The following is a 22,632-nucleotide window of genomic DNA, read 5'->3' as shown; positions in this document are numbered from 1 at the left end:
CACTATTGAATTTAAAGTGTGATTTTATGTTGACTGATTTTACACATGTGAATTAATTACAGATTTGAAAAATTTTACAATATAAAAATATATATACAAATACAGTCTTAAAGATTATCTTATTTACAATATCGATCTGCTTTCATTTTGCTCCTTCTGTCAAGCAAAGTTTCATGCAATTGTCCTTCATCCTTTGCTTTTTTTAATACAGAAACTTTGTCTTTACTCAATCTCATTTTTTTGTCTTGAAATTTCTGGAACTTTTTCCTGCAAAAGAATTATAAATTTAATGTACAATTCTTAATACCACCGTTGATTGGAATGTTTGAGCACTATTATTGATACTTACACATAATTAACTTCTATGTCTTCTAATGTACCTTGCTCTTCTTGAGGTACATCCTTGTAAGGATCTTCTTCTTTTTTAGCTAAATGCCTTATTTGGCAATATTCCATTGGTCCAGCAGTTTTTTTATTGCAGATTATATCATCATCTTCGTCAACAGAAATAAAACATCCCGTACTGCCTAAAATAGCTACCTTACCATCCTGCAAAAATATACGTTGATGATAGTTTTTCTTTGTCTTACAAGTAACAGTGTTAAATTATTATTTCACAACAAACCTGAAAAATAGGTTCCCACTGTTCTAATGCACCTACAGCTTCGGTACGTGCAACAACTCTTTCCTTTTTATCAACGCTCAAGTACATGCCATATCCAGATTTTAATGAAATTTTTGTATCATTCAGTACAAATGCTGTTAATATTTCTTCAGGGGAGGGACCTTCACTTTCATCGTGTGGTGCCCCAAGGGTAAATAGGCCATTGTCTAAGGCTTTTAAATAGCACCGATCTCTGAACTCTATGGCTACCGTTGGAGTGAGTTCGGTAAGATCAGATATTTTGCTCCATCCTCCTGTAAAAATTATTCACAAAAATTAAAAAACGTTTTGAGAAAATTCCATTCGAAGCTCATTAAGGATTAAAAACAACTTTTTCTATCGAAATTTCAACAGGTTATGTTCAACCAATTACAATTAAATAAACTTACCGTGTTTAATCGAATCGTGGTCTACCTCAACCTCGCCTTTCTTGTCACCATCCACCTTACTGCGCTTTCTTTTTTTTGTTCTAAATCAAATAAATTAATTAAAAAAATAATGAATATTTTTTTTCAAAAAATGCATCAAATATTTCGTCGAAAGAGACTAACTTGGGCTTCTCTCCTTTTAAAACCAGTTTCTTTTTACGAACTTGTTCGTATTCCGACATAGTGTTCACTAATTATATTTGTCACCTGAAGAAAAACAAAGTAGCTTCTGACAGTTTACCACACAATCGATAGCTTTGATGCAGACTATAGACGCGTATACCAGAATTGAAATTATAGGTTGACATGTCTGTTTACGTTTGAAATTGATTGGTGGCGCCTTCGTCATATGAGTTTTTCTCATTTTTCATCTGTGAAGAATTTGCAACAATTTCTTCAAAAAATACAAGGAAATTTATTACAAATTATTTCAAGTTTGATTAAAATGTTGAAACATTTCATTAATTATAATTAATAATAAAACAATTACAAGCTTTCGTACCTGCAAAACTAGTTTATTTATTTTTCATGCTACCTAAGCCGTTACTAAGCTTCTTCGTCCCGGCGGCAAAAACCAAAAGTTTATTCCCGCTGGGGGATTCATGAAAAATAGAAAAACAACCATATCTTGTAAAATATTGAAGATAGATTGAAACAATTTTTGTTATTTTATTTGTCTTTAAAAAACGAAGAGATTGAATTAGATTAATTGAAAATCCGTCCACTAGAAAAAAAGTTATGCAATAATTAGTGCACAATTCCTAGAAATACGTCTTTTTTTGTCTTTTAACCCCTGTAACTTGGCTCGTATGAATGCGATCGAGCTCATTGATATCTCGTTTTGAAGGTAATTACCTGCACAACAATTCGGTATAGTTTTCATCTCAGTATAATTGTTTTTATGGCAATTATTAGCCGTTTTTAGACCTAATTTCATGACTGTGACGTACTTTTTATTTGTTTATACGCGTTTTTCGATGGGATAAATTATTAAAATAACGTGGCAACTTAGTACCAATAAAAGTACGTCAAAAAACGAAAATTTCAAGACGTTCCAATAGGTAATCGATCAAGTAGACGCCAAGTTACAGCCATCTAATGTTAAGCATAGAAACGAGCGAGGGTTGAATGTTTGGGCACAAGCTCATGTAACGTGATTTTCCCGCTTATATACACTCATAAGAAGAAACAGCTGGAGAAAGCTAGAGCAATGTTTAAGAAGCTGCATAGCTTATTCTATTCACCTTTTTTAAACAATAGAGCTAAAATAATTTGCTACCTATGCCTCATTCGTCCTCTGCTTACGTACGGTTGTCCCATCTGGTTCAACTCGTCTGCGTCTGCTGTTAAAAAATTGAGATTATTCGAAAAAAAAAATAATTCGAGCCTTCTTAAACAAATACCGATCGGTAAGCAGCAATTACGTAAAAAGAGTAAGTAACTATGTGAGCTACTCAATCAAGCTGAAATACCCAGAATTGACTCGTTCATTGTATACCTAATTAGAGCCTAATTAGAACTACATTAAGTGCGCGCTTAACAGTAAAGTTAATAGCCCAATTTATGGTCCATATATTTATAACGATGTATATATTAGAAAAGCATTAGGTAATGGGTATATGTGCCCCCAGAAGCCTTCTTCTACTTAGATAGACATAATGTAATAATACATAACGATGGTAGACATGTTCTCTACCAGATGAGTAGAAATAAATCTCAACATAAAAATATACTTCGAATCATTTGATAGTAGTCAACATGTTTATTGTGACCATATAACAAAATTTGACGCCTATTTGTTAAAAGGCTTTAATTACTATAAGTAAATCTTGTAAATATATTTGTATAGTTTATAGTTTATCATGTTAATCCAAAACCACTAACTTTAAATTACATTGTAGCAAATTCTTAGTTTACATTTTCTAAGAGGCTCAATATCATATTATTCATTAACATGTAAGTCATATTATAATTACTATAACTCATTATATACTGTCGAGTGTCCCAAGGGACCATTTCTTTAAGTTTGACCTCATTATATAGTTGTGTTTTCTGTATATGTTTAACTTGTAAAAAACACATTATTTGTCAAATAAACATAATTCTTTCAAAAAAAAAAAAAAAATCTTCCCGATTATATTACCGCGAAATTAATATTTAAATTGATAATATTATGTAAACTAAGGGGAGGCTCTCATGAGACTCGATCAAAAAATCGATTTTTTTTTGCTTACTTAGTTAGCAAATGTCCCGTAGAATACACCCCCGAAACCCTTTTTACCAAAATCGATTTAGTTAAAAAGTTATAGACAAAAAACCGAAGCTGTCTTTTTATGAGGCAACGATGTATGTATGTATGTATATTCATTTTCTAAAACTTCTAACGCGTTTTTCTCGAAACCATGTTTTCTGAATCTGGCGGCAAGATATCTCGAAAAGTACTGCACTTAGAAATACGCTTTTTTTAATTTAAAGCTAATTAAATTGTCTGGAGGTTGAACCTATAAAATTTTAAACTTTTTCATTATTATTACTTTTTACAGTCCTTAAAAGAGCCAAAAAAGGGCAAAAAAATTTTTTTTTTCCGAAGTCCGCCATTTTATCAATTTTTAATTTTTTTGCAATTATTTAAGTTCAACCTCCAGCAAATGTCATCTATTTTAAGAGGAACTTCGCATTTTTAGTTTCGGGCAACAACTGAAGGCGCTAACTTGCCCCGCCCGTTGAGGTACCTTTTTCTAACATGAGCTCCATCAAACGCTGCTGAGCGATAAATAATTCGATATTTTGGTCTAAAAAAATTTGTAAATATAGTTAAATACATACTTTATAAGTACCAAAAAACTTGACTGCATTATTCACTTCCTTCCACAAAAAAAAAAAATCACGAAAAACACGTCATTTTTGAGGCGCCAGATGAGAGCCTCCCCTTAAGATTTTATAGGTGGTTACCGTCCATTTTCACGAATCGTATATCACGAATAACCGATTTCACGAATGACTTTGTTCACGAACATGTATAAATCGTACAAAAATTTATTTATGTTAAAATATATCTTACAAAATCATGTAATAATTCATAATAATATATTGCTCCCAATCAACTCTAAAAATTTCAATTTATTTCCAGCTTTTTTGTATGTGGCATAATCAATTGTAATATTTTGAATTTTTTTCGGTAAAGCTTTCACTTTTCTACCCAAGCATATTTCTGTGATCGCAATTTCCGTATCTGCTTGTTCTTTTTGAATCTCGGACATGAAATATATAAATATAAAATGAAATATAAATGTATAAGTCAAGATGGTTTTTGCCTACGAGCAGGCGGAAACGTGTATGCCACCCCGCCCTCAAAAAATCAAAAATAAGGTTATCGCAAAAAAAAAATGTTGAACAATGCCGCGTCAACCCGTTACCTGAACTTGCGCATACATTATGCTTATTCGTGAAATTAGTCATTCGTGAAGTTCGATTCGTGAAAATAGCGTTCGTGAACCATATATTCGTGAAAAAAGTATTCGTGATGGGGGTATTTGTGAAATCGGTTATTCGTGAAATTTGATTCGTGAAAAACGACGGATACCAGACTAACTGGGGCTTTCCAGTTTTTCACTTCCTCCGGACGTAATATGCTAATTTTTTTTACTAAAATTGGGTTTTCCCATTATTCAAATTTAGATAAGAATCTGTGTTTAAGTACGCGTCATGACTAATCGATTTTTAATTTGATATTTTCGGCTTCAAACTTTCTCTGATAATGCAGTACACAGATACTACTTCTCATCATACCCTGTACACGAATCTTCGTGCGTAAATAGCGGCCACCACAGTAGCATACACAGTACACACAGCTTAAGTGCCCGCCTCCATCTCACGCCACTACCAATGACGTTCGACTCTCTCGATGGGCGACACCTTTCTCTAATTTTATTGAGATACAGAGCCGAGCTCTGTATCTTTTAGATCATTCGATATTGAAACATTGGAGTGTTCAGACGTCTCTCAAATTTTCTCTTCGATCGAGTGATTTTCAATTAGTGTCTGTGTGTGTGTGTGTGTGTTTTGTTGTCGCAATCAGTAGCAATAGCAGCAACAATTAGACCTTCTAGTAGATTTTGGCGTAACTATACTACGCCACGCTGAAAATATCGATTAGCATTGTGTTCTATAAAACGCTTACAGTTACAATTAGTGCTGTGAAAAATTTTACACTCCACGTGCGATCACGACTTCTATTGTATTTTATCATAAATCAAAGATGGCTCGATTCGAATTGGAACCATTGAAGAGAGCTCGCGTCGAAGAAGACATCTTGGACGATTATTCGGACCTCATGAAGAGAGCTCGCATCGAAGAAGACATATCGGATAATTATTGGGACCTCGACGGAAGAGATACCGAACTCTTGCAACGTTTCAATCCTCTGTTAAATATGACAGTACAAGATTCATGGATCCGAGCTTCATTCAGACCCGAAGAAATCGATCGGCTTCTCTGCGTCGCCTCGATGAACTGCAGCATCGCCGAAGATTACCCCGGTCAGCGCATCATCGAAAAAGTAGCCGCCAGCGGTTACGTAGACATCGTGCCTTCGATCGAATGCGACAAGCCAGTGCATCGAACCACACCGGTGCATCACGCGGCCAAGACAAGATTTTGTAATTGGCAGGTCGCGGCGCGCCTACTTTTGAAAGTATACGGCAACTTTCGAGTCGATTACATCGACGAGGAGAGCGGCTTGACCCATATGCATGTCGCGTGCATGTCCGGCGCCGTCGATATCGTCGAGGAATGTCTAAATCTCGGGCACGATATCGATCGGCGGGTGGCAAAAACAGGTGATTCACTGCTACATTTGTCAGTTGAGCATAGCCAAGCGGAAATGTTCACGTTTCTACTGAGACGCGGTGTTGATATCAATGATACCAATAGCCAAGGATCGACTCCGCTTCATCTCTTGGGCCAGAGATTTTACGATGACGACTTCGCCGAGATCTTCTTCCGATCAATCGACGAAAGGTCGCAGAGTGTGCAGATCGATTTTCAAGACAAGAACGGAAACACAGCTCTACACGCAGCTGCTGACAACAAGCATCAGAATTTGATCAAGTTATTGCTTAGACGAGGTGCCAATCCCAACGTAGCCAACGCCAAGGGTGAGACTTTCTTACACGCATTGTGTTCTGAGCACATTGACAGCGATATATTGGAGCTGCTGTTTGAAATCTCTGACGAGAAAAATCGACCGGTGCTGATAAATGCCCAAGATGAAAGAGGGAACGCTCCGTTACACTTGGCTCTGGAAGAAGGCTTGAAGGTCACAGCAGAATTACTGCTTAAAAGGGGTGCCGATCTTGATTTAGAAAATAACGACGGATCAAAAGCTCTACACGTCATTTGCAAGAGAGCCACATTTTGGACCGACGGTTTGCCTCAGTGGTTTTTCAACATTAACCAAAGTCTGTTGCGTACGATAAGAGTAGATGCTCGTGATAATTCTGGTAAAACACCGCTAGAATTAGCTCTGTCCGACGGCAACGAAACGCTGGCGCGATTGCTTTTAAAGAACGGAGCTAATGTAAATTTAGCAAACTACGACGGATCGACCCCCCTGCATTTGGCATCCGCGAAAGAAGGTGATTATAAAAATCTTTTGGAGGTAATTTTCGAGCTCGGAAAGGAGAAAAACCAGCTGGTGCAGGTCGACGCTCGCGACAACAAGGGCCGAACGCCTCTACATTGCGTGCTGACCAGCGAGTGTAAACTAGAATCCGTGCGCTTTCTGTTGGACAACGGGGCAGACATCTCTGCGGTCGACGACGAGGGGCTTACTCCGCTGCATTATATTTGTAGCAATTGGAAAGGCGACGCCGATAATTTATTGGAGAAATTTTTTCAAATTATCGACGACCAAAGTAAGCCGGTAGAGCTCGACGCGCGCGACAATGCGAATCATACACCACTGCAATTGGCTGTAAAAAATTTCCTGCCAAATTGCGTGAAAATACTTTTAGAGCGTGGAGCTGAATTTACCAACATTGTTTTACCGGACAGTACTTGCTTGGTCGATGAATTCCACCATTACGATAACTTGGAGTTGAAGTTAGCTGCTGGTGCCTTCGCCGTGGTCGAATTGCTTGGAGAAAAGGGCTACGATCTCGATCGAAGCAATCAGTTAAGATTAATCAAATTTTTCGCCAAGTACAAATTATTTGAGAGGTCGGACGATCACGAAAATTACTGCTGTAACAACTATGATTTCGTTGTAGAAGCAGCAAATATTATAATACAAGAGGACGATTATACGAGTCTGACCCTCGAAGATCTCGTTCGCTTGCCACATAGAGAAGCTGCGCAACGAGTCTCGTTCGAGAAATATTATGAGATCGCTTGCGCCAGCAGATTCTCGTGTATGACGAGCGAATCTGTCAAGTTTTGCACCTTGAATCTGTGTGAGAAGCTGGCGAGAGAATATTTTCTGATATCGACGCAGCTTATCTTTTGGAAATTGATAAGCTCTCGATTGCCGATCACGGTGTGTGATGAGATTTCCACGAGGCTAAAAAACGAAGATTTGTGCAATATATACTTGACGATAGAAACAGAATTGTAAAAATAAATTTATGTACAAACAAACGAATGTGACAAGAGAGCAGCGAGAACTTATGAAAAAATTATATTGTCGGTTACATTTTGTAAATATATTTTGATTGAAAAATCGAATTAGAAAAATAAAAATAATGTAGCATTAGTTATACATTTTTGAATAATTAATAAAATATGAGTTTATGAGAAACAAAAATGGATTACTTTTTACTTTGTTTCACGTACTATGAAAAAAATTAGACCTGAATTTTCAATAAACATTATGTGGAGGTCGGGTTAAAAAAAGACACCTCAACGGGCGGCAAGCTAGTGCCTTCAGTTTTTGCCTGAAAACAAAAATTCGAAGTTCCTTATAAAGTAGATGAAAATAATTGCAAAAAGTTAAAAATTGATAAAATGGGGGACTTCGGAAAAAATTTTTTTTTGCCATTTCTTGGATCTTTTAAGAGCACTAAAAAATAATGATAATGATAAAATTAAAAATGTTTTGGTTTAAGATTCAGACAATTTAATAAGCTTTAAAATAAAAAAAATTGTATCTTTTAGTCCATTATTTTTTTAGATATCTTGCCGCCTGATTCAGAAAACGTGGTTTCGAGAAAACCGCGTATATAGAATTGTGAATTAAAATAAGATTAATTCACAAAGCAAATTTATTAAAATTGATATAACTAAAAGTTTTATTCTTACTTTTATTTCTATTTTAGCTGAAATCGTAAAAAACTCTTTTTAAATTACTCGTCAAAAAGACTACTTTGCCAAGGTGTATGTTTAATTTAACGAATGACTGCAATACTCAATTTTTGTAGCACTTTAAACGTTATGCACGAGCATTCAATGTAAAATTAAATGCCCTTTCAGAAACTGAGCTCCAAATTTGTACTTTTGGGGTAATGAAAAAGCTATTTAAAAGAAAAAAGTAAAACTTTTTGCAAAAAATCAATTCCTCGATTTTTTGAGCCATGTTACATGGTATAATTGGTAAATTTTTATGCGGAATTTTCAAACCACTCCTTCAAACAAAAAATAACTCATTCATATGAAACAACTCATTTGTACTCGAAAACTATTGAGTTTAAAGAAAATGTACACAAAACAAAAGCTTGAAAAGTGGTTCGAAAATTCAATGAAAATTCCCTGAGATATTTTGATAGTCGTGATTACCCCTAATCATGTTTATATCGTGATTCCTTAGCGGTAACATGGTTAAAAAAATCTAGAAATTGATTTTTTGCACAAATTTTTACGTTTTTTTTCTGTTTAAATAGCTATACCTTTTATCAAAATTTTGAGCTCAGTTTTTATAAGTGCATAAAATTTTACACTGAAATAGGTCGGAGCGAAATGTTTTAGTGGCCTAAAACTACGGAACATATCGCATCGAAAGCCAATAAAAAAAATCAAGCTTTTTCGTCGTTAATGGGTTAAACTAGAAATGATTTTTCAGAAAACTAAAAAAAAATCGTTTCGATACGATCAAAATTTACAGAGATAGAAGCATTTGAAAATTGACAAAATTTTGATCAAAATTGTTGTTGCGATAATTTTTTTGGGGAGTGTATTAGATTACAAGGAAAGTGGATAAAATATAATGCCTCAATTTTCGTGTAAATTACCATGTTCTCGCTTCTAATTTTGAGCCCTTTTAAATAAAATAGCATTTTCGTTTTAAAATAATAAAAAATTAACAATACACACTTCAATAATATCAACTAACTGATATAAAAGAAAATCATTCGAGCAGGTCAAGAAAAATCATTTAAAAAATTTAAATTCAAGCACAGAAATTCAATTAAATGAAAGCACATTAATTCAGACAGAGTCTGGAAAAGCCTTGGAAATACTATAGATACTATACTAAATAATTGTGTCATATCTTTATAAGCAAAATAAAAAAATTCAATTTTAATTGTAAAACTACAATTATGAACTATAAATGAATTATGAATTAATTTAAGTATAGACACGGTAGACTGTTTAGCACGGCTGCATTTCAAAAGAAAATATTAAAATTTTTTTCATTGCAAATTCACAAATAAAAGCATATTTCTGATGAATAAAGCATATATAAATAGTAAATGTGTATGAATCTCCTAGGGTCCTAAGGCCCTTTTCTCGAAATACTCATCCCCACTGCGAGAATTATTTCTAAAGCCCTTGTACGACACACTTATTTTTGAATTGGAGCGCAGTTGGTTTTCGGCAGTGAATCAAGATACGCGTGTTCAGTTTTTTGAAAGGTTGATAGATACCTTCCTATGAAAATAAGTTACTTCTCAGTAATTTTTAGTTATTCGCAATCCATCATAATGTTGAAAATTCTCAATCGATAAGAAAATTATATCCGTCGAACTATTTATCTATGAACATTTAAAGGCATTACTCTTTTCAAGAATGGAATCTAATTCAGACAATGTATTAAAATTTTTAGCAGATTCTATTTCTTCTTCGACTATTAAAAGTGAAATGTTAAATGGACCTATACAGAATTTGGCAAAACTTTTAAATCCGTCGAATGCTTTGCCGAATGATATCAATGCACTTTTTAGTGTATTACAAGTGCTCTCGCCTAATGGTGTTTTTGTTCTACCAGAAACACCACAAGTTTTACAAAAATCATCAAATTTTCCAGTTGAAGATATAAAAGGTAATTTCAACAATTGCTAAAACTAAAAAATTCCTCATGAAACAACCCGTAATATTTTTTTGCATTTCGTTTTATGATGGTTCATTATTTTAGTGAGCATGTGAAGTGACAGTTTTAGTTTTAGGCTTTTCTTTTTTGTTTTATCAAATTATTTAAAAGTTAGCCAAATAATTCTACGTTAAATATACGATTATTCAACTTTGAAAATATCTCAACTAATATTTTTCCTTTGAAAATAAAAATGTACTGTATGTCTTATCAAATATGACCTTGAATTTTATTAATATTTTTAGTATTAGAATGCTATTTTAAGAGACTATAAGGAATCTTGAAAATGACAGTTTTCTTTTATTTATAATCTTCGATAAAATTAACAAAAATCTTGGTTAAGCTCAGAATGAAAAAAAATTAATCAAATTTTAGGAAATAAACATCCGATCAGCTCCGAGTGCTTTGAGAAACACTCATACTCCCCAAAAATAACAACAACTAATTTAAACATTTTATAAAACCAATTCAAAGCAAAGAAATTTATTTTTGCGAATATTTTCGTTTTTAAGAAAAGATTTTTAAATAGTGCTTATAGAAAACCATGACTACTAGTAATTAAAATAATAATTTTTATGAATACCCTTTTCTAATTAAATCCTCATGTCTTTGCAGCCGAACCACTGGACCTCTCTGTTCACGAGAAGATTCCTTACATTAGCAATGATAATAAACTGGTAATAGATCGAGCGGCGATCGGCGATCGTCAAAGCGAACGGAATTTCAACTACTCTCTCGGAATATCATCTACCCAAACTACGCAAATTAGCACAGCTCAAAGCAGTAGCTCCGAAAGAGAGATCAACAAAAGAACGTACAAAAATTACAGTCCAGAGCAACTATTGCTGGCTATAAAAACCGTAGCCGAACAGAAAATGTCACCCACGGCGGCGGCGGAAGCGAATGGCATACCCTCCAGGACTCTTTACGATAAATTGACGAAATACGGCATACCGACTCCTAAAAAAAGGAAATCCGATAAAGTTACAAAACCGATATCTTCGCGAGGGAAGAACCCATGAATCGAAAGTTTGAAACACGATAGAGCGTCTGATTCGTGTGAATAAGCATCAAGTTACATTTTGTATATTTTAATAATATAAATATATATGATATATCTATATTATCGGATAGGTTTTGTAAATATTTATGACAATCTTGTTAAAATCGGATTACGAAAAGTTTAATGGCACTTCTTAAGTATTATTGTTTAATTTAATCCTGACTCTTCCGAATTGACATTGATGTATTGTGTCTATAGACTAATGAAAAGAATTATTGATAAATAACTGTTAAGTTTACGATACTCTGTTCTAAGTTCGCTTTTACTTTTTAAGTAATTGATTTACAAAGTTACCATTTTTTTTTCATTTCTCAAGTATTAGAAAAAATCCTACTTTTTATTACGAGCTTCATAATCGAGTAAAGTAGAATAATTGAATATTTTTGATATTAATTTAATAAAAAATGTATGTAATAGCAAAGAGTTAATTCTGTAGCACCATAAGAATCGTATTCATTTTGAGCATTCGAGCGAAATAAAAAAAAAAATTTCTCAAAGTTTTTTTTCTCATTCTTTACTTTCTTTCCTGCACGACAAAGAGCATAAAAACCGTCCAGATCCGCGCATCTCTCGACGTGTGCGCGGATATTTTAGCAGAGAAAGAGACGAACGATTATTTTTTGCTATAAAACGCACCCTCGATTTTCTCCTACGCGCGTACGTACCTATATCTAGATTTATTATTGTGCTGCTGCTGCTGCACTGCGAATAAGATCGGATACTTTCTTTCAAGGTTTTCTTTTCTAGGTTTTATACGATGTACACAATAGACGAGACGACTGGCGGTACGCAGTCCGTGTGCGTGTGCAAATCTTTCTCTCTCTCTCTCTCGGTCTCCTTCTCTGCTCCTACGCTCGCTCCTCTCTTTTTATTTTCTGCGCGGAGTCTCGTCTTTCGACGATTCAATGAGCGATTATCGCAAGGGTGAATACCGCTACTACTTTTGCCTTTGCTAAAATTTTCAAACGCAACTGCGCGCACACCGTACACACGAAAACGCGTAACAAGACTTTGAGGATGAGAACTATTAGGTGTACCGTGTATAAATGCGTATATAGAGGTAGTAGTTGCACACGGCAAAAATTGCTCATATATATACGCGCGCACGTGAATGATGGCAGGATGTGCCAGTGCGTATATTTTTTGCCCGAGGCTTTCTCCTGCGCTCCCTTTCACAAAGATCGCGCATAGATTCGCTCGCCCGTCTATGCGTGTATGTGTTTACATTGAATTTTTTTTCTCTATGGGCAGAAATTGTGTCAAAGCCATCGAACTTCGCGCAGCAGTACCTACACACACCCCTGCAGAAAAGAGAGAGATCGCGCGAGTAGTTTTTGTTCGGCACTTTTGTGCGCGATACACATTCGCACGATTTTTTTTTCTATTAATGCATGACTCAATATTTGGAGCGTGGGCTGCTACAATGAGCTCTCTATAGCGTGGAATACTTTCATTTTATTTTATACGTACTTTCTCTACCCTCTCTTTTTGAGAAATGAATATTATTATATTTTTTTTAATAATACATATTTTATCAAGGGCTTTAGAAGATAAAAATTCCATTATGCAGCGGTAACTTACAATTCTCAGTACTTAAAATGATTAAATCTCTTTCAAAAATATTAATTAAAATGATTAATTTTAACCAATTTTCAATTTTCACTGATTTCAATTGATTTCAAGTGCAAATTTATATGGGTAGCTCAGAATTGAAAAAAAAATGTTATTCGATTTTCGGCATTTTTTTTTAATTTCAAAATGTTTATTTATTATAGAATAATCTTAATGAAATTTACTAAAATGGAATCATTTCCCAGATCTTATGTCACTTTTGTAACCAATTGCCTTTCACATAATTTCTCATTTTTGATATCATGAACATTCTTAAAAAAATAACTGCCAGTCAATGCATATATTTGAATTTAATAGGTACGTGCAGTAGCACATTTGAGGTATCCGATAGGTAAAAAAATGATCAAGAAAAAATACGCAGAGTAAATTTTTGCTTGCCCTTTTATTTTTAACAATTGTTCATGAAATGGTATAAAAAATTTATAATAATTAATTTTTGATTCAAAGATTTGTTGTCATTAGAATATTTAACAAGTGAATATTGAAACTATTCGATTTTTTAAGAATTGAATTGATAGTGATTGTTCAGGACCAAGTAAATTAAGAAATATTACATTGCAATTTACATCGTTCACGCACATTTGCTTAGATAAGTGAAGATTAAAGAGCAACAAAGAATATTCAACGGTAAACACCATTTTCAATCAACTGTGGTATTTGTAGAATTTCAAAATAATGTTCATTTTCATCAGAAACATGAAAAATAAACTTTGGGGTGAAGGTATTTTTGTCGATTGTGACTTGCATAGCAAAAATTGTGCTTGGACAACAAAATATTATTACAACATAATGTATTCATTTAACTTCATTACATCAACAATGGTTACAATGTAACTTCTATAGAATTATTGATGCAATATTGTATACAAATATATTACAAGTATAATACATAAAGTTAGCAATTTATAAAAAAAGGGCTTGAACCTTAGTGCGACACAAATAACTTACTACATGTAATTTTTTACGCAAAGAAATTGCTCATTACTTTGTAATCGATAAAATTACTGTCAACACAACATTTTCAAAATCGATATACAACTCATTTATATGGTTTGAGAATGTACTTTTAAACATATTAAAACTACATCAGGCTTCTTCTAAACACATGTACACAAAAAATACGTTGAATTATTATCAACATTATTACTACTTATCTGAATATGAAAATTATTATTATTTATATTTTTTACTACGCCTTGAGCAATTCAACTCAAATTACAAACACAAAAAATACACATTTTCAATATTTATTATTAATATTCTAGTCAAAGACAGTCATACCAAATTCTTCTTAATCAAATTTGACGAAATATATAGAAATTTTTTGGTTATTATACCAAATAAGAAAATTTTGAAATCTAAAATGTTTGATTAAGGATACTGTTACTTAATCACTTTTTTTAATACACTTATTAAAACAGTAATGTTACTATGACAATTATTATTAGCATTTATTTTTAAAAAGCTAACTAACTTTATGCCTAAATGAACCTACTTTATTTAACATTTATGTCGGAATATTATTTATAGCAACAAAATAACTGAACCAATAAAAAATAACCCACGTGTTTTTGAAGCCTATAATTTCAGATTTTTTTCAATTTTTTTCCTTATTTTTCATCCATTAACAAAATCTAGAGAAAGAGGCAAAGATATTTTTACAATCGATTAATGCCAAGGTATTTAGATATTTGATACTATCTTTTTTTACATTATTTTTTAATTGAATACTAATAAAAAAAATCATAGATAGATCAGATCAGCTTCAGCTATGTACAGTTTCCATTTGGTTGTTTTCCAATTGTCTTTGTGCTTTTAACCATTCTACAAACTCATCAAGCATCACAGGCCCTATGAATGAACATGTTTTATATGAAAATTAATTTATTTGCTCATCAAAAACAGTTATTCTATACTTACATGCTCCATCCAGATCATAATTTGATAAGTCGTTACTAATTGTTCTTGAAAATTCTAAAATATTGCACCATTGATCTTTGTTTATCACTTTGTACTTGGATTGACTCAAGAAGTTTGCAAAATGTGTAAATAGTGGCCACTGTTTACTAAGTAACAATTGCAGCATTAATTGTGCTGTTTCCATTTCCATGCTTCGTTGGTCTTTATCTTGCTAAACATGAAACAAGGAAAAATTACAGTTATTCTCTCAGTTCAGTTAAATTTAAGATTGAATTAAAAATGCTGAATCTTTCTATCTGCTCACCCTAGCAAAATCGTATGCATATCTATAAATAGCTTTGAACAGGTTGTGATCGTTCAGCAACGACTTTAGGTACTCGAGCTTTGACTGGAGTTTTGGCACACTGTCGCACTGCAGTTCCATCATGCCTTTGAGCCACTCGGCTTGTGTGAAATATCCCATTCGTCGGGCATTCATTTTATAAGCTATCACAAGCATCACTATGTTTTCCGGATCGACGGCAATGTCCTCGCAAAACCTCACCATACCATCAGGACCCAAAAGCTCCGCTTCTTCGGCGTATTCCTTGAACCACGCGATGCAACGCCGCTGCGAGAAGGCCTGGTTCAACAGAGGTCTGGAGTCTTCCTGCTTGTGACTGTTGCGCGTCGATCGCGCACTGCTGCAATTCAAGAAAAACAAGAATGAAAAAAATAGCTACATTTTATAAGTCATAACTTAAATTTTATAAAAAATAATTTGAGGAACTTTTAAACCAAGAGTAAGTTTTTTAAAGCACAATTTAACGCGACAATATCTTCATTTGAAACACAAACCTGTCCTCCGCGTCCATGTGGCAAACCCCCTCTTTCTACTGAAGTATTCTAAAAATAAATAAAAATCACGGGAACTCTAAATTTATCAAAAANAATCTCGTTTCGAATATTTCAAAAAAAAAAAAAAAAAAAAACACGTATGATTATCTAATTCATTGTTTTGATTGAATTATTGTGCATTGAATTATGTTTTTGCAAACACTTTAATGCCACTAAAAAGTAATGATAATATCGAGCGCAAATGAAATAGTGAGCCGCGAGAGACGAAAAGCTGAACTGCAGAACTTGTGCCTAAAGCAATCGGGAATAAGAGAGACAGACATCGTAGCTCTATTTTTATCGAGGGAAAATTCTCGGTGTTGGCCGCGAGAGAGTCATTTTGTATTGTTATAGAACATTTTTAATTAAAATTTTTTGATATTAAGAATTTTAAAACTAGTAAATTCAAGTAAATTAAATGCTTTAAAAAACACTTAATTTAAATTTTATTAATGGACAAATAACAAATCAATACCAACCTTGGATTATGCCTAACTCTTTTAGATGGATGCCTAGGGTTGTCCTCAGGAGCGGTTGGTTGCATTTCGGGTTGAACATGATTATTTGCAGTATTGGCAGCTTTTCTTTTGGCTCGAGGCATATCTCTGTTTCTCAATTCACTTTTTTCGTCAGAAAGAGAACCTTCGATATCGTCAGGGGCACTTGAATTGCTGCAATATTGAAACTTGGATTGATCAGCACTATTGTTTGTTCTGTCGTTGTATTGTTCTTTGTTCCACCGATCCTGAAAAATATCATCAACAAAAATTATTGAATAAAATTATGATGTTATTCCTACTAAAAATTATTAATAATTTTAGTTAAGTTTTGCTTCCAAAATGGAAACTCACAAAAAAATTGAAATCCTTTTTTTTACTCAAACAATAAAGGAGCAAGATTAACCATAAACTAGTTAAAATTATATGGATTACTAGATTTTGTTTTATAATAGCTGCATCAAACTTATTATCATCAGATTTGTATGGTAAAGTTCTAACCAATGAATACAAGGAAAACCATCCTGGCAATATTGAACTTAATCCATTTTTTTTTAAATTATTTTGTTCCAAAATTTCACTGTATACTTTGTTTTGATTTTTCATTATTAAAGTTTTATGTTATTAAAAATAAAAATTTGCCAAAATGAAAGAGTGTGAGAATTTTGAAATAATTTTGAAAAAGTAATTACTTCAGTGATGCTTGACAGTTACAAAAAGTAACATACTAAAAACATTTAAACATCGTTGCTGGGCAACGGTAAAAGTGTATTGTTTGAATTTATAACTTGTATGAGATTTGAAAACAAAGAGAATAAAAATAATAAATAATATTTTTTCTACTCATCCAGTAATTTGAGTAAAAATACTTTCTTTCAAAATTCTAAAACTGAGTTATATTATTGTGGCTTTAAAAATTTGTAAATGAAAGCAATTGAAATTTAACCTAAAATAAATCAACCTTGGATTTCTCTTGAATTCTATGACAATTCATTATCTTACCAAGAGGTAAAAGATTAGCAATATTGCACTTGTCAAACTGAGATATTCAATAAACATTTTAATCACCCTTGTATTTTGATCAAAATTTCAGTTTAAAAAATCACTCTAATGACCTTAGATAATCTTGAAAATGTTTCATATTCAATTGCAATTGAATAATAACAATCATGAATAGCAACTGATGAATGTTTCAATACATATAATCATATGCTGTCTATTTGAATTCTGAAGATGTATAAAAATAGATTAATTGGATATAGTGGTCCACTTACTGTTCACAATAGGCAAATAAAAAAACGTCATTAAAAGTAAACACGACAGGAGTATCAGTGTTATTCGAAAAATCCAAAATTCATGAATGAATTTGATCTGTACTATTAATAGTTGTACGATCAAACGAGCCTCGCAACGGCACAAAAACTCACCGAAAGTTTAATTACGAAAAATTAGAGATTATAGGAAAGTCTCGTCTCGTCGATATGATATTATCGTGTTTGGGCTCACCTGCTGCGATTCGCTGCACGAGAGGTTCACCGAGCCAAGTCTATCAGTGATGTCGCCTGTACCCACGTAGTCCTCTTGGACCTGGCGATCTTCTCGCTGTTGCTGATTCCGCTGCTGCTCCGTTGTGGCGGAAATTAATTTGATGGATGGAACAAGGTTAGGTTCGTGAATACATCGTTAGGCGAGAAAAGAACTAGATTCGTGGCACCAGAATCACCACCTAGAAGCAGATCCGAGAACAAACGTTGGATCATAGATTCGATTAAATTACCCGAGAAGTCGTTACGATAACGATCGGCCGCGGATTTAATTATGGGGAACGATAAAAACTTGTGCGCTACGCGATAGCGGGGGTGTGTCGTGGATGGGAACGATAAAAATTGACAGACATATCAATCACTTGGAAAATTTTCCACGAGAATCACTCTTTAATTGATTATAATACTCTTTAATTATATAATAATCACTGTTTACGATGCTCTTATCACGGCAAAATTTTTTTACTCAACGATCGGGAAACTCTCGTCAATCACACAATATCATTATCATCGAGCACTAAAATATAAACGCTCTGCACACACCTATGCTCGCAGACCGTAAACACGAAGAGGTTAGAGGGATGTAAAGATTGGCTTCTTTTTTTGGCAGAATTTCTGCACGGCTATCGATGCGGCCCAGAATGTACGTTACGACGGATCCCAGGCACTTCAATCCCGCTCAAGGAGTAATCAGGTGGACCGCGAACTCGACGAGGCGTCAATTAAAGGGCTCTGTTTATGGTCTGCACCGATGCGGAATATAGATACTGCAAATAAATCGTGAACGTATTATTCGCAACGGTTCGCGAATGACTACTGGCAGTGTGCGTTCGGTTTTCGCATTTGTTATATTACCACTGGATCGAGCAGCAATTCCAGCGGCCCCGCGAGGTGACGCGCGCGAGCTCGCCTGTTTTTGTAGCATGATGATAAATTGTTGTCGATTCATTTACTTAAACTGACTGACTATATGGCAATTAGCATGGCTCGAGAAACGAATTATTTTGAAATCGATTCAAATTCAAATTTATCTAGAGAGTTATTTAAAATTTATGAAGGGAATCCAATCAAGTTTATGCTGGAAGATAAAGGGATTTCTTGAATGAAACTTGGGGTAAAAAAATGCGCTTTAACGTGGTTTTTTTTTGTATAATTCATTCATTAGCGTTAATCTTAAAATACAAAGAAAAATAAATACAATGCTTTATATGCGACGACATGAATCGTGACAAAAATATAAAGGAAAACAAATTATTGATGATTCAGTTGAGCCAGATATCATTCTCAGTTGATTACAAATCTTAAGAATAATTCTTAATTTTACAGATTCACTTTTATAATAATTTCTATTAAACAGTAATAAAATCAGTTTTTTTTTTAGTTGTCCTCCGTGCAGAATTCCGTCCAACTCTTTTGTGGTTATTGACTGACAAATATCAGCCGTAAAGGCCAAGGTTCATCACGCTTCTTTAAATGTTGATCACTCTGGACAGTTTTTGGACTCTGTTGAGCAGCAAATCACCCTGTTTCACCATCGCCTGGTACTGCGAGTTTTTACTGTCGGGTCGATTCGTTTCTACGATTCCACCGACGCGATCCACTTTGCAGTGTAGCCGTCCAGCAGCAATGAAACGGGATAATTCCCTGTGAAAGATTATTTTTTTATTAATATTACAGTTGAACAAGATTTTGTTTTGGCGAAATATACCAATTATTAAAGATACTTACTGATCAACATACTCAATACTGACTCCAAAAGATTCTGCCATGTACTGTAAAGTCAATGACTTGTAAGACTCCAGTAATTGTGAATAAGCAAGAATACGCATTTCTCTCACATAGAAACGATAATGTGGATGCATAAGGAAGTCTCGTCTCATTAGTTTTTCAACATGTGCTGAAATTATGTTTGTTTGATTACAACAGCTTCAAAGTATGTTTGTGTATGTTATAAATTAATGATTTACCTAGATTCTTAAAGAAGTCAGCATAGTGGCAGTTATACAGTGAGAACAAGTAGTCTTTACAATCAGGATTACTGTGCAACACTTCTAAAATCTCTGATCCCTTGATGATTTTATCACGCAACTCATTACGTGGTAAACTAATCATACTTAGATAAACTGTATTTCTGACAAACGTATTGTAGTCCATAAGTTCATAGCTAGTAAAAGTACTGATGGTGTCCAAAAAGAAGTCAGCTGCTCTTTTAAAATCTCTCACTGCCATACAATAAGTACCTTGATATACTTTCAATCTATTTCTTCTATCCCAGTCACCTCCTTCTTCAATAAGCCTTTAAAAGAAACAAAAATCATTTCTAAGTGCCATTCTTATCGATTACATATAAATTGTATACAAAAAGCTTCTAAATAGCATTTAACTTACTGTTCTGCTTTTTCAATATTTTTTGTGATAAGATCATGATCAATGTAAAAAAGACCTAATCGAATCAAGTGAAAAATAATGTCTAATCTGTGACCTAAGGACACTGTTTTTTCATAGGTTTTTTTAAAAGCAGCAACTGCTTCTTCTTTATCGCCAATGGCGCACAGATATTCAGACTTTTTCAGATTAGCTTCCCTGACCTCCATTTCTCCAAGATTTTGTTCGGCATCTTCGATGGCATTGTCCAGTGCCTGAAGTTCTTTTTCGTTCACAGCTTTCATTTTTTTCAACAAGGGTTCATCGATGGGCCAGTTAAGGTCTCTGCAGACCCTTTCATAAAATGGAGCCTTGTCTGAATGGAAAAATTAAAATTAATAACATTTTAATGAACCATTTTGAACAATGTAGTGTAGAGATTTGAATGATTTTGTTGACTCTTCAACTACTGGGTGAATGAATCAACATTTTTAATAACGTCATTCAAGCCCGGCAGATCCCAAATATATAACACATCTTATAGGTTATGATAAACAGTCAAACTAGTTAATGCTAACGTCGTTCGCAAAGTTTGGCATAGAATCACAGCCAAGCCATCAAAATCATTAAAATCGTCATCCATAATTTCGCGATCTACATCGCTCAACAAAATATCAACGTTTGACATTGAATATCGCCGATGTAAAAAATGTGCAACTCACTTCCATTGCGAATGGCCGTGAGCAGTCGTGTTTTCACGGTGGTGTCTTCCGCGCACTCTCTCAAGCTCAGCAGGCCCTTCCACTGGGCCAGCTGGAAGTTGGGATTCTTCTCTGATCCATCGTCCTCGTTGTTCTCCAAGGGCGTGAGCCTGGGCTTGGACACGAGTTTGTAGGTTTCGGCGAGAAACATTGCGGACTTATTCGTGCGTGTTTTCGTGTTATATTTTTTTTTTTTTTAGCTGACTTCTCGGCAGTGTATGTCGAATCGTGTGTGTACGCGCTCGGCTACTGCTGTCTGTTGCACACAACACGACCACAGCCCGCTGCCCGATACAGCTATTGTGATGTGTCAGGGTTTGTCTGAAATGTCGGATTAGCGGAGCATACGTCATAAGAGTGAATGGCTGCTCCTACGGGTTAATGCTGATTTTATGAATCGATTTTTGGCAAAAATTAATTTACTCGTTCATGAAATACAAAAATTGCGTACGCGCGAATACTGAGAAATTGAAATAATCAATTTTGAATAAGTCAACCTAAATAGAAGTTTTTCGAGTTTTCTGTCTCAAAATCATTTAGAAAGTTTAATTATTTTTTCAAATTAAATTTTAAATAACAGTTTCTCATTTTATAATTTATTAAAAAAATTAAAGCTTCTGTTTATGAACATGCATATTGATAGATATTGATAGGAATAGGATTATGATATTTGAGGAAAACAATAATGAAATGATTGTATAATTTTTTTTTGTAATAAAATCTTTATTTATTTGTTTATTTATTTTCATATGTACACTTATGCAAGACACTCATCAAGTGAAACGCTATAAACTCCGCTGCAATCGTTCGAAGAATCTTCGATTTACCAAAGTATAAAAAGGCATTTACACAAGTATCCATACACCAAGTAAAAATAATAAAAAAGCGTAGAAAATAGAGTAAAAAAAAACTTGCAGTAAGTATGACTGCTTCGAATTGCCCAGTAAGGTCATCGATCGCGTTGACCGAGATACTTATTTGTTAGGAAAAAATGTAGACACTCGTTTTAATAAATTTATAAACTCTTGGAAACCATGCTGGTTTACTTATTTCCATTGTCATAATATTTAATAATTTAAACGACATTTTTTTACTAAACGACTTGAAAAATTTTGTCTTTTATATTTAGAGTCTAGAGTCTTTTATATAATAACGATTAAATTATAAGTGTCTCCTTTTCCTAAAAAATAACCACCTTTTTTATCATTTAGACTATTTATTTATAAAAAAAATAATACCACAAGCAAATAAAAATTATCATTCCTTACTCACTTTTCAGTCAACTTACCTTTTGGATTTTAAGGAGTTTTATGTATTTAAAAAATCAAGAGATGTGAGAAACAGCTCATACCTTGTTGCTTTCCTCGAGCAGATTTTCAGTAAACCAGAAATAAATGGAAAATGAAACATATTCGTTATTATGTGAACAAATGGAAGCAAATAAAAATGGGTTGATGAGAATGGTTGTCTTTGAGAATTGTCAGAAAAAAATCGATGCAATAGATATAAAATAATTTCAAGTGCTGTTTTTCTCGTCAGTCTTAGTGTTAGCTCATAAAAAACAAATTCAAATACTCTGAGC

At 33.7% G+C, this 22,632-nt stretch overlaps 4 protein-coding genes across 6 annotated transcripts; 1 reads left to right on the top strand and 3 right to left on the bottom strand.

The window, feature by feature from the left end:
* Positions 1–5: 5 nt before the first annotated feature.
* On the bottom strand, positions 6–1,463 carry LOC106656509 (protein FRG1 homolog). Its single transcript, XM_014377514.2, has 5 exons — positions 1,216–1,463; positions 1,054–1,133; positions 626–918; positions 350–549; positions 6–267 (listed from the first exon to the last, which is right to left on the bottom strand). Exons 1-5 carry the CDS (start codon positions 1,272–1,274, stop codon positions 120–122), a joined length of 780 nt encoding a protein of 259 aa, XP_014233000.1. The 5' UTR covers positions 1,275–1,463; the 3' UTR covers positions 6–119.
* Positions 1,464–3,042: 1,579 nt separating this feature from the next.
* On the top strand, positions 3,043–11,932 carry LOC106656477. The gene is made up of 3 exons (XM_023462094.1): positions 3,043–3,048; positions 10,130–10,345; positions 11,009–11,932. The coding sequence occupies exons 2-3, from the start codon at positions 10,165–10,167 to the stop codon at positions 11,413–11,415; spliced, it is 588 nt and encodes a 195-aa protein (XP_023317862.1). The 5' UTR covers positions 3,043–3,048; positions 10,130–10,164; the 3' UTR covers positions 11,416–11,932.
* Positions 11,933–13,862: 1,930 nt separating this feature from the next.
* LOC106656495 (DCN1-like protein 5) lies at positions 13,863–18,759 on the bottom strand. 3 transcript variants are annotated; one of them, XM_023462091.1, is made up of 6 exons: positions 18,469–18,759; positions 17,888–18,107; positions 16,364–16,629; positions 15,313–15,691; positions 15,009–15,219; positions 13,863–14,939 (listed from the first exon to the last, which is right to left on the bottom strand). In XM_023462091.1, exons 3-6 carry the CDS (start codon positions 16,483–16,485, stop codon positions 14,854–14,856), a joined length of 798 nt encoding a protein of 265 aa, XP_023317859.1. In that variant the 5' UTR covers positions 16,486–16,629; positions 17,888–18,107; positions 18,469–18,759; the 3' UTR covers positions 13,863–14,853. The 3 variants fall into 3 exon arrangements, with proteins under 3 accessions (XP_023317859.1, XP_014232982.1, XP_014232981.1); XM_014377496.2 differs by lacking the exons at positions 17,888–18,107; positions 18,469–18,759 and adding an exon at positions 17,384–17,531 and having other exon boundaries at positions 15,313–15,688; XM_014377495.2 differs by lacking the exons at positions 17,888–18,107; positions 18,469–18,759 and adding an exon at positions 17,384–17,529.
* A 301-nt stretch (positions 18,760–19,060) lies between these two features.
* On the bottom strand, positions 19,061–21,523 carry LOC106656561 (26S proteasome non-ATPase regulatory subunit 6). Its single transcript, XM_014377607.2, has 5 exons — positions 21,012–21,523; positions 20,314–20,665; positions 19,893–20,221; positions 19,654–19,822; positions 19,061–19,569 (listed from the first exon to the last, which is right to left on the bottom strand). Exons 1-5 carry the CDS (start codon positions 21,199–21,201, stop codon positions 19,395–19,397), a joined length of 1,215 nt encoding a protein of 404 aa, XP_014233093.1. The 5' UTR covers positions 21,202–21,523; the 3' UTR covers positions 19,061–19,394.
* Positions 21,524–22,632: the final 1,109 nt, after the last annotated feature.

The sequence above is a fragment of the Trichogramma pretiosum genome, unplaced genomic scaffold (assembly GCF_000599845.2).
Source record: "Trichogramma pretiosum strain Unisexual culture from Peru unplaced genomic scaffold, Tpre_2.0 scaffold20, whole genome shotgun sequence".
Lineage (NCBI taxonomy): Eukaryota > Metazoa > Arthropoda > Insecta > Hymenoptera > Trichogrammatidae > Trichogramma > Trichogramma pretiosum.
The sequence above is the reverse complement of the archived record's forward strand: the minus strand, read 5'-3'. Positions and strand labels throughout refer to the sequence as shown.

Excerpts from the sequence above, each read along its gene's own strand:
- LOC106656561 (XM_014377607.2), bottom strand. The coding sequence starts at position 21,201 with ATGTTTCTCGCCGAAACCTACAAACTCGTGTCCAAGCCCAGGCTCACG. Across the intron at positions 20,666-21,011 it reads CACGGCCATTCGCAATGGAA|ACAAGGCTCCATTTTATGAA; the intron begins GTGAGTTGCACA and ends TTTTCCATTCAG. Across the intron at positions 19,570-19,653 it reads AGTATTGAGTATGTTGATCA|GGAATTATCCCGTTTCATTG; the intron begins GTAAGTATCTTT and ends AATCTTTCACAG.
- LOC106656495 (XM_014377495.2), bottom strand. The coding sequence starts at position 17,440 with ATGTTTATTGAATATCTCAGTTTGACAAGTGCAATATTGCTAATCTTT. Across the intron at positions 16,630-17,383 it reads TGCTAATCTTTTACCTCTTG|GATCGGTGGAACAAAGAACA; the intron begins GTAAGATAATGA and ends GATATTTTTCAG. Across the intron at positions 14,940-15,008 it reads TTATGATCTGGATGGAGCAT|GGCCTGTGATGCTTGATGAG; the intron begins GTAAGTATAGAA and ends GTTCATTCATAG.
- LOC106656509 (XM_014377514.2), bottom strand. The coding sequence starts at position 1,274 with ATGTCGGAATACGAACAAGTTCGTAAAAAGAAACTGGTTTTAAAAGGA. Across the intron at positions 550-625 it reads AGTGGGAACCTATTTTTCAG|GATGGTAAGGTAGCTATTTT; the intron begins GTTTGTTGTGAA and ends ATATTTTTGCAG. Across the intron at positions 268-349 it reads GACATAGAAGTTAATTATGT|GAAAAAGTTCCAGAAATTTC; the intron begins GTAAGTATCAAT and ends ATTCTTTTGCAG.
- LOC106656477 (XM_023462094.1), top strand. The coding sequence starts at position 10,165 with ATGTTAAATGGACCTATACAGAATTTGGCAAAACTTTTAAATCCGTCG. Across the intron at positions 10,346-11,008 it reads TCCAGTTGAAGATATAAAAG|CCGAACCACTGGACCTCTCT; the intron begins GTAATTTCAACA and ends ATGTCTTTGCAG.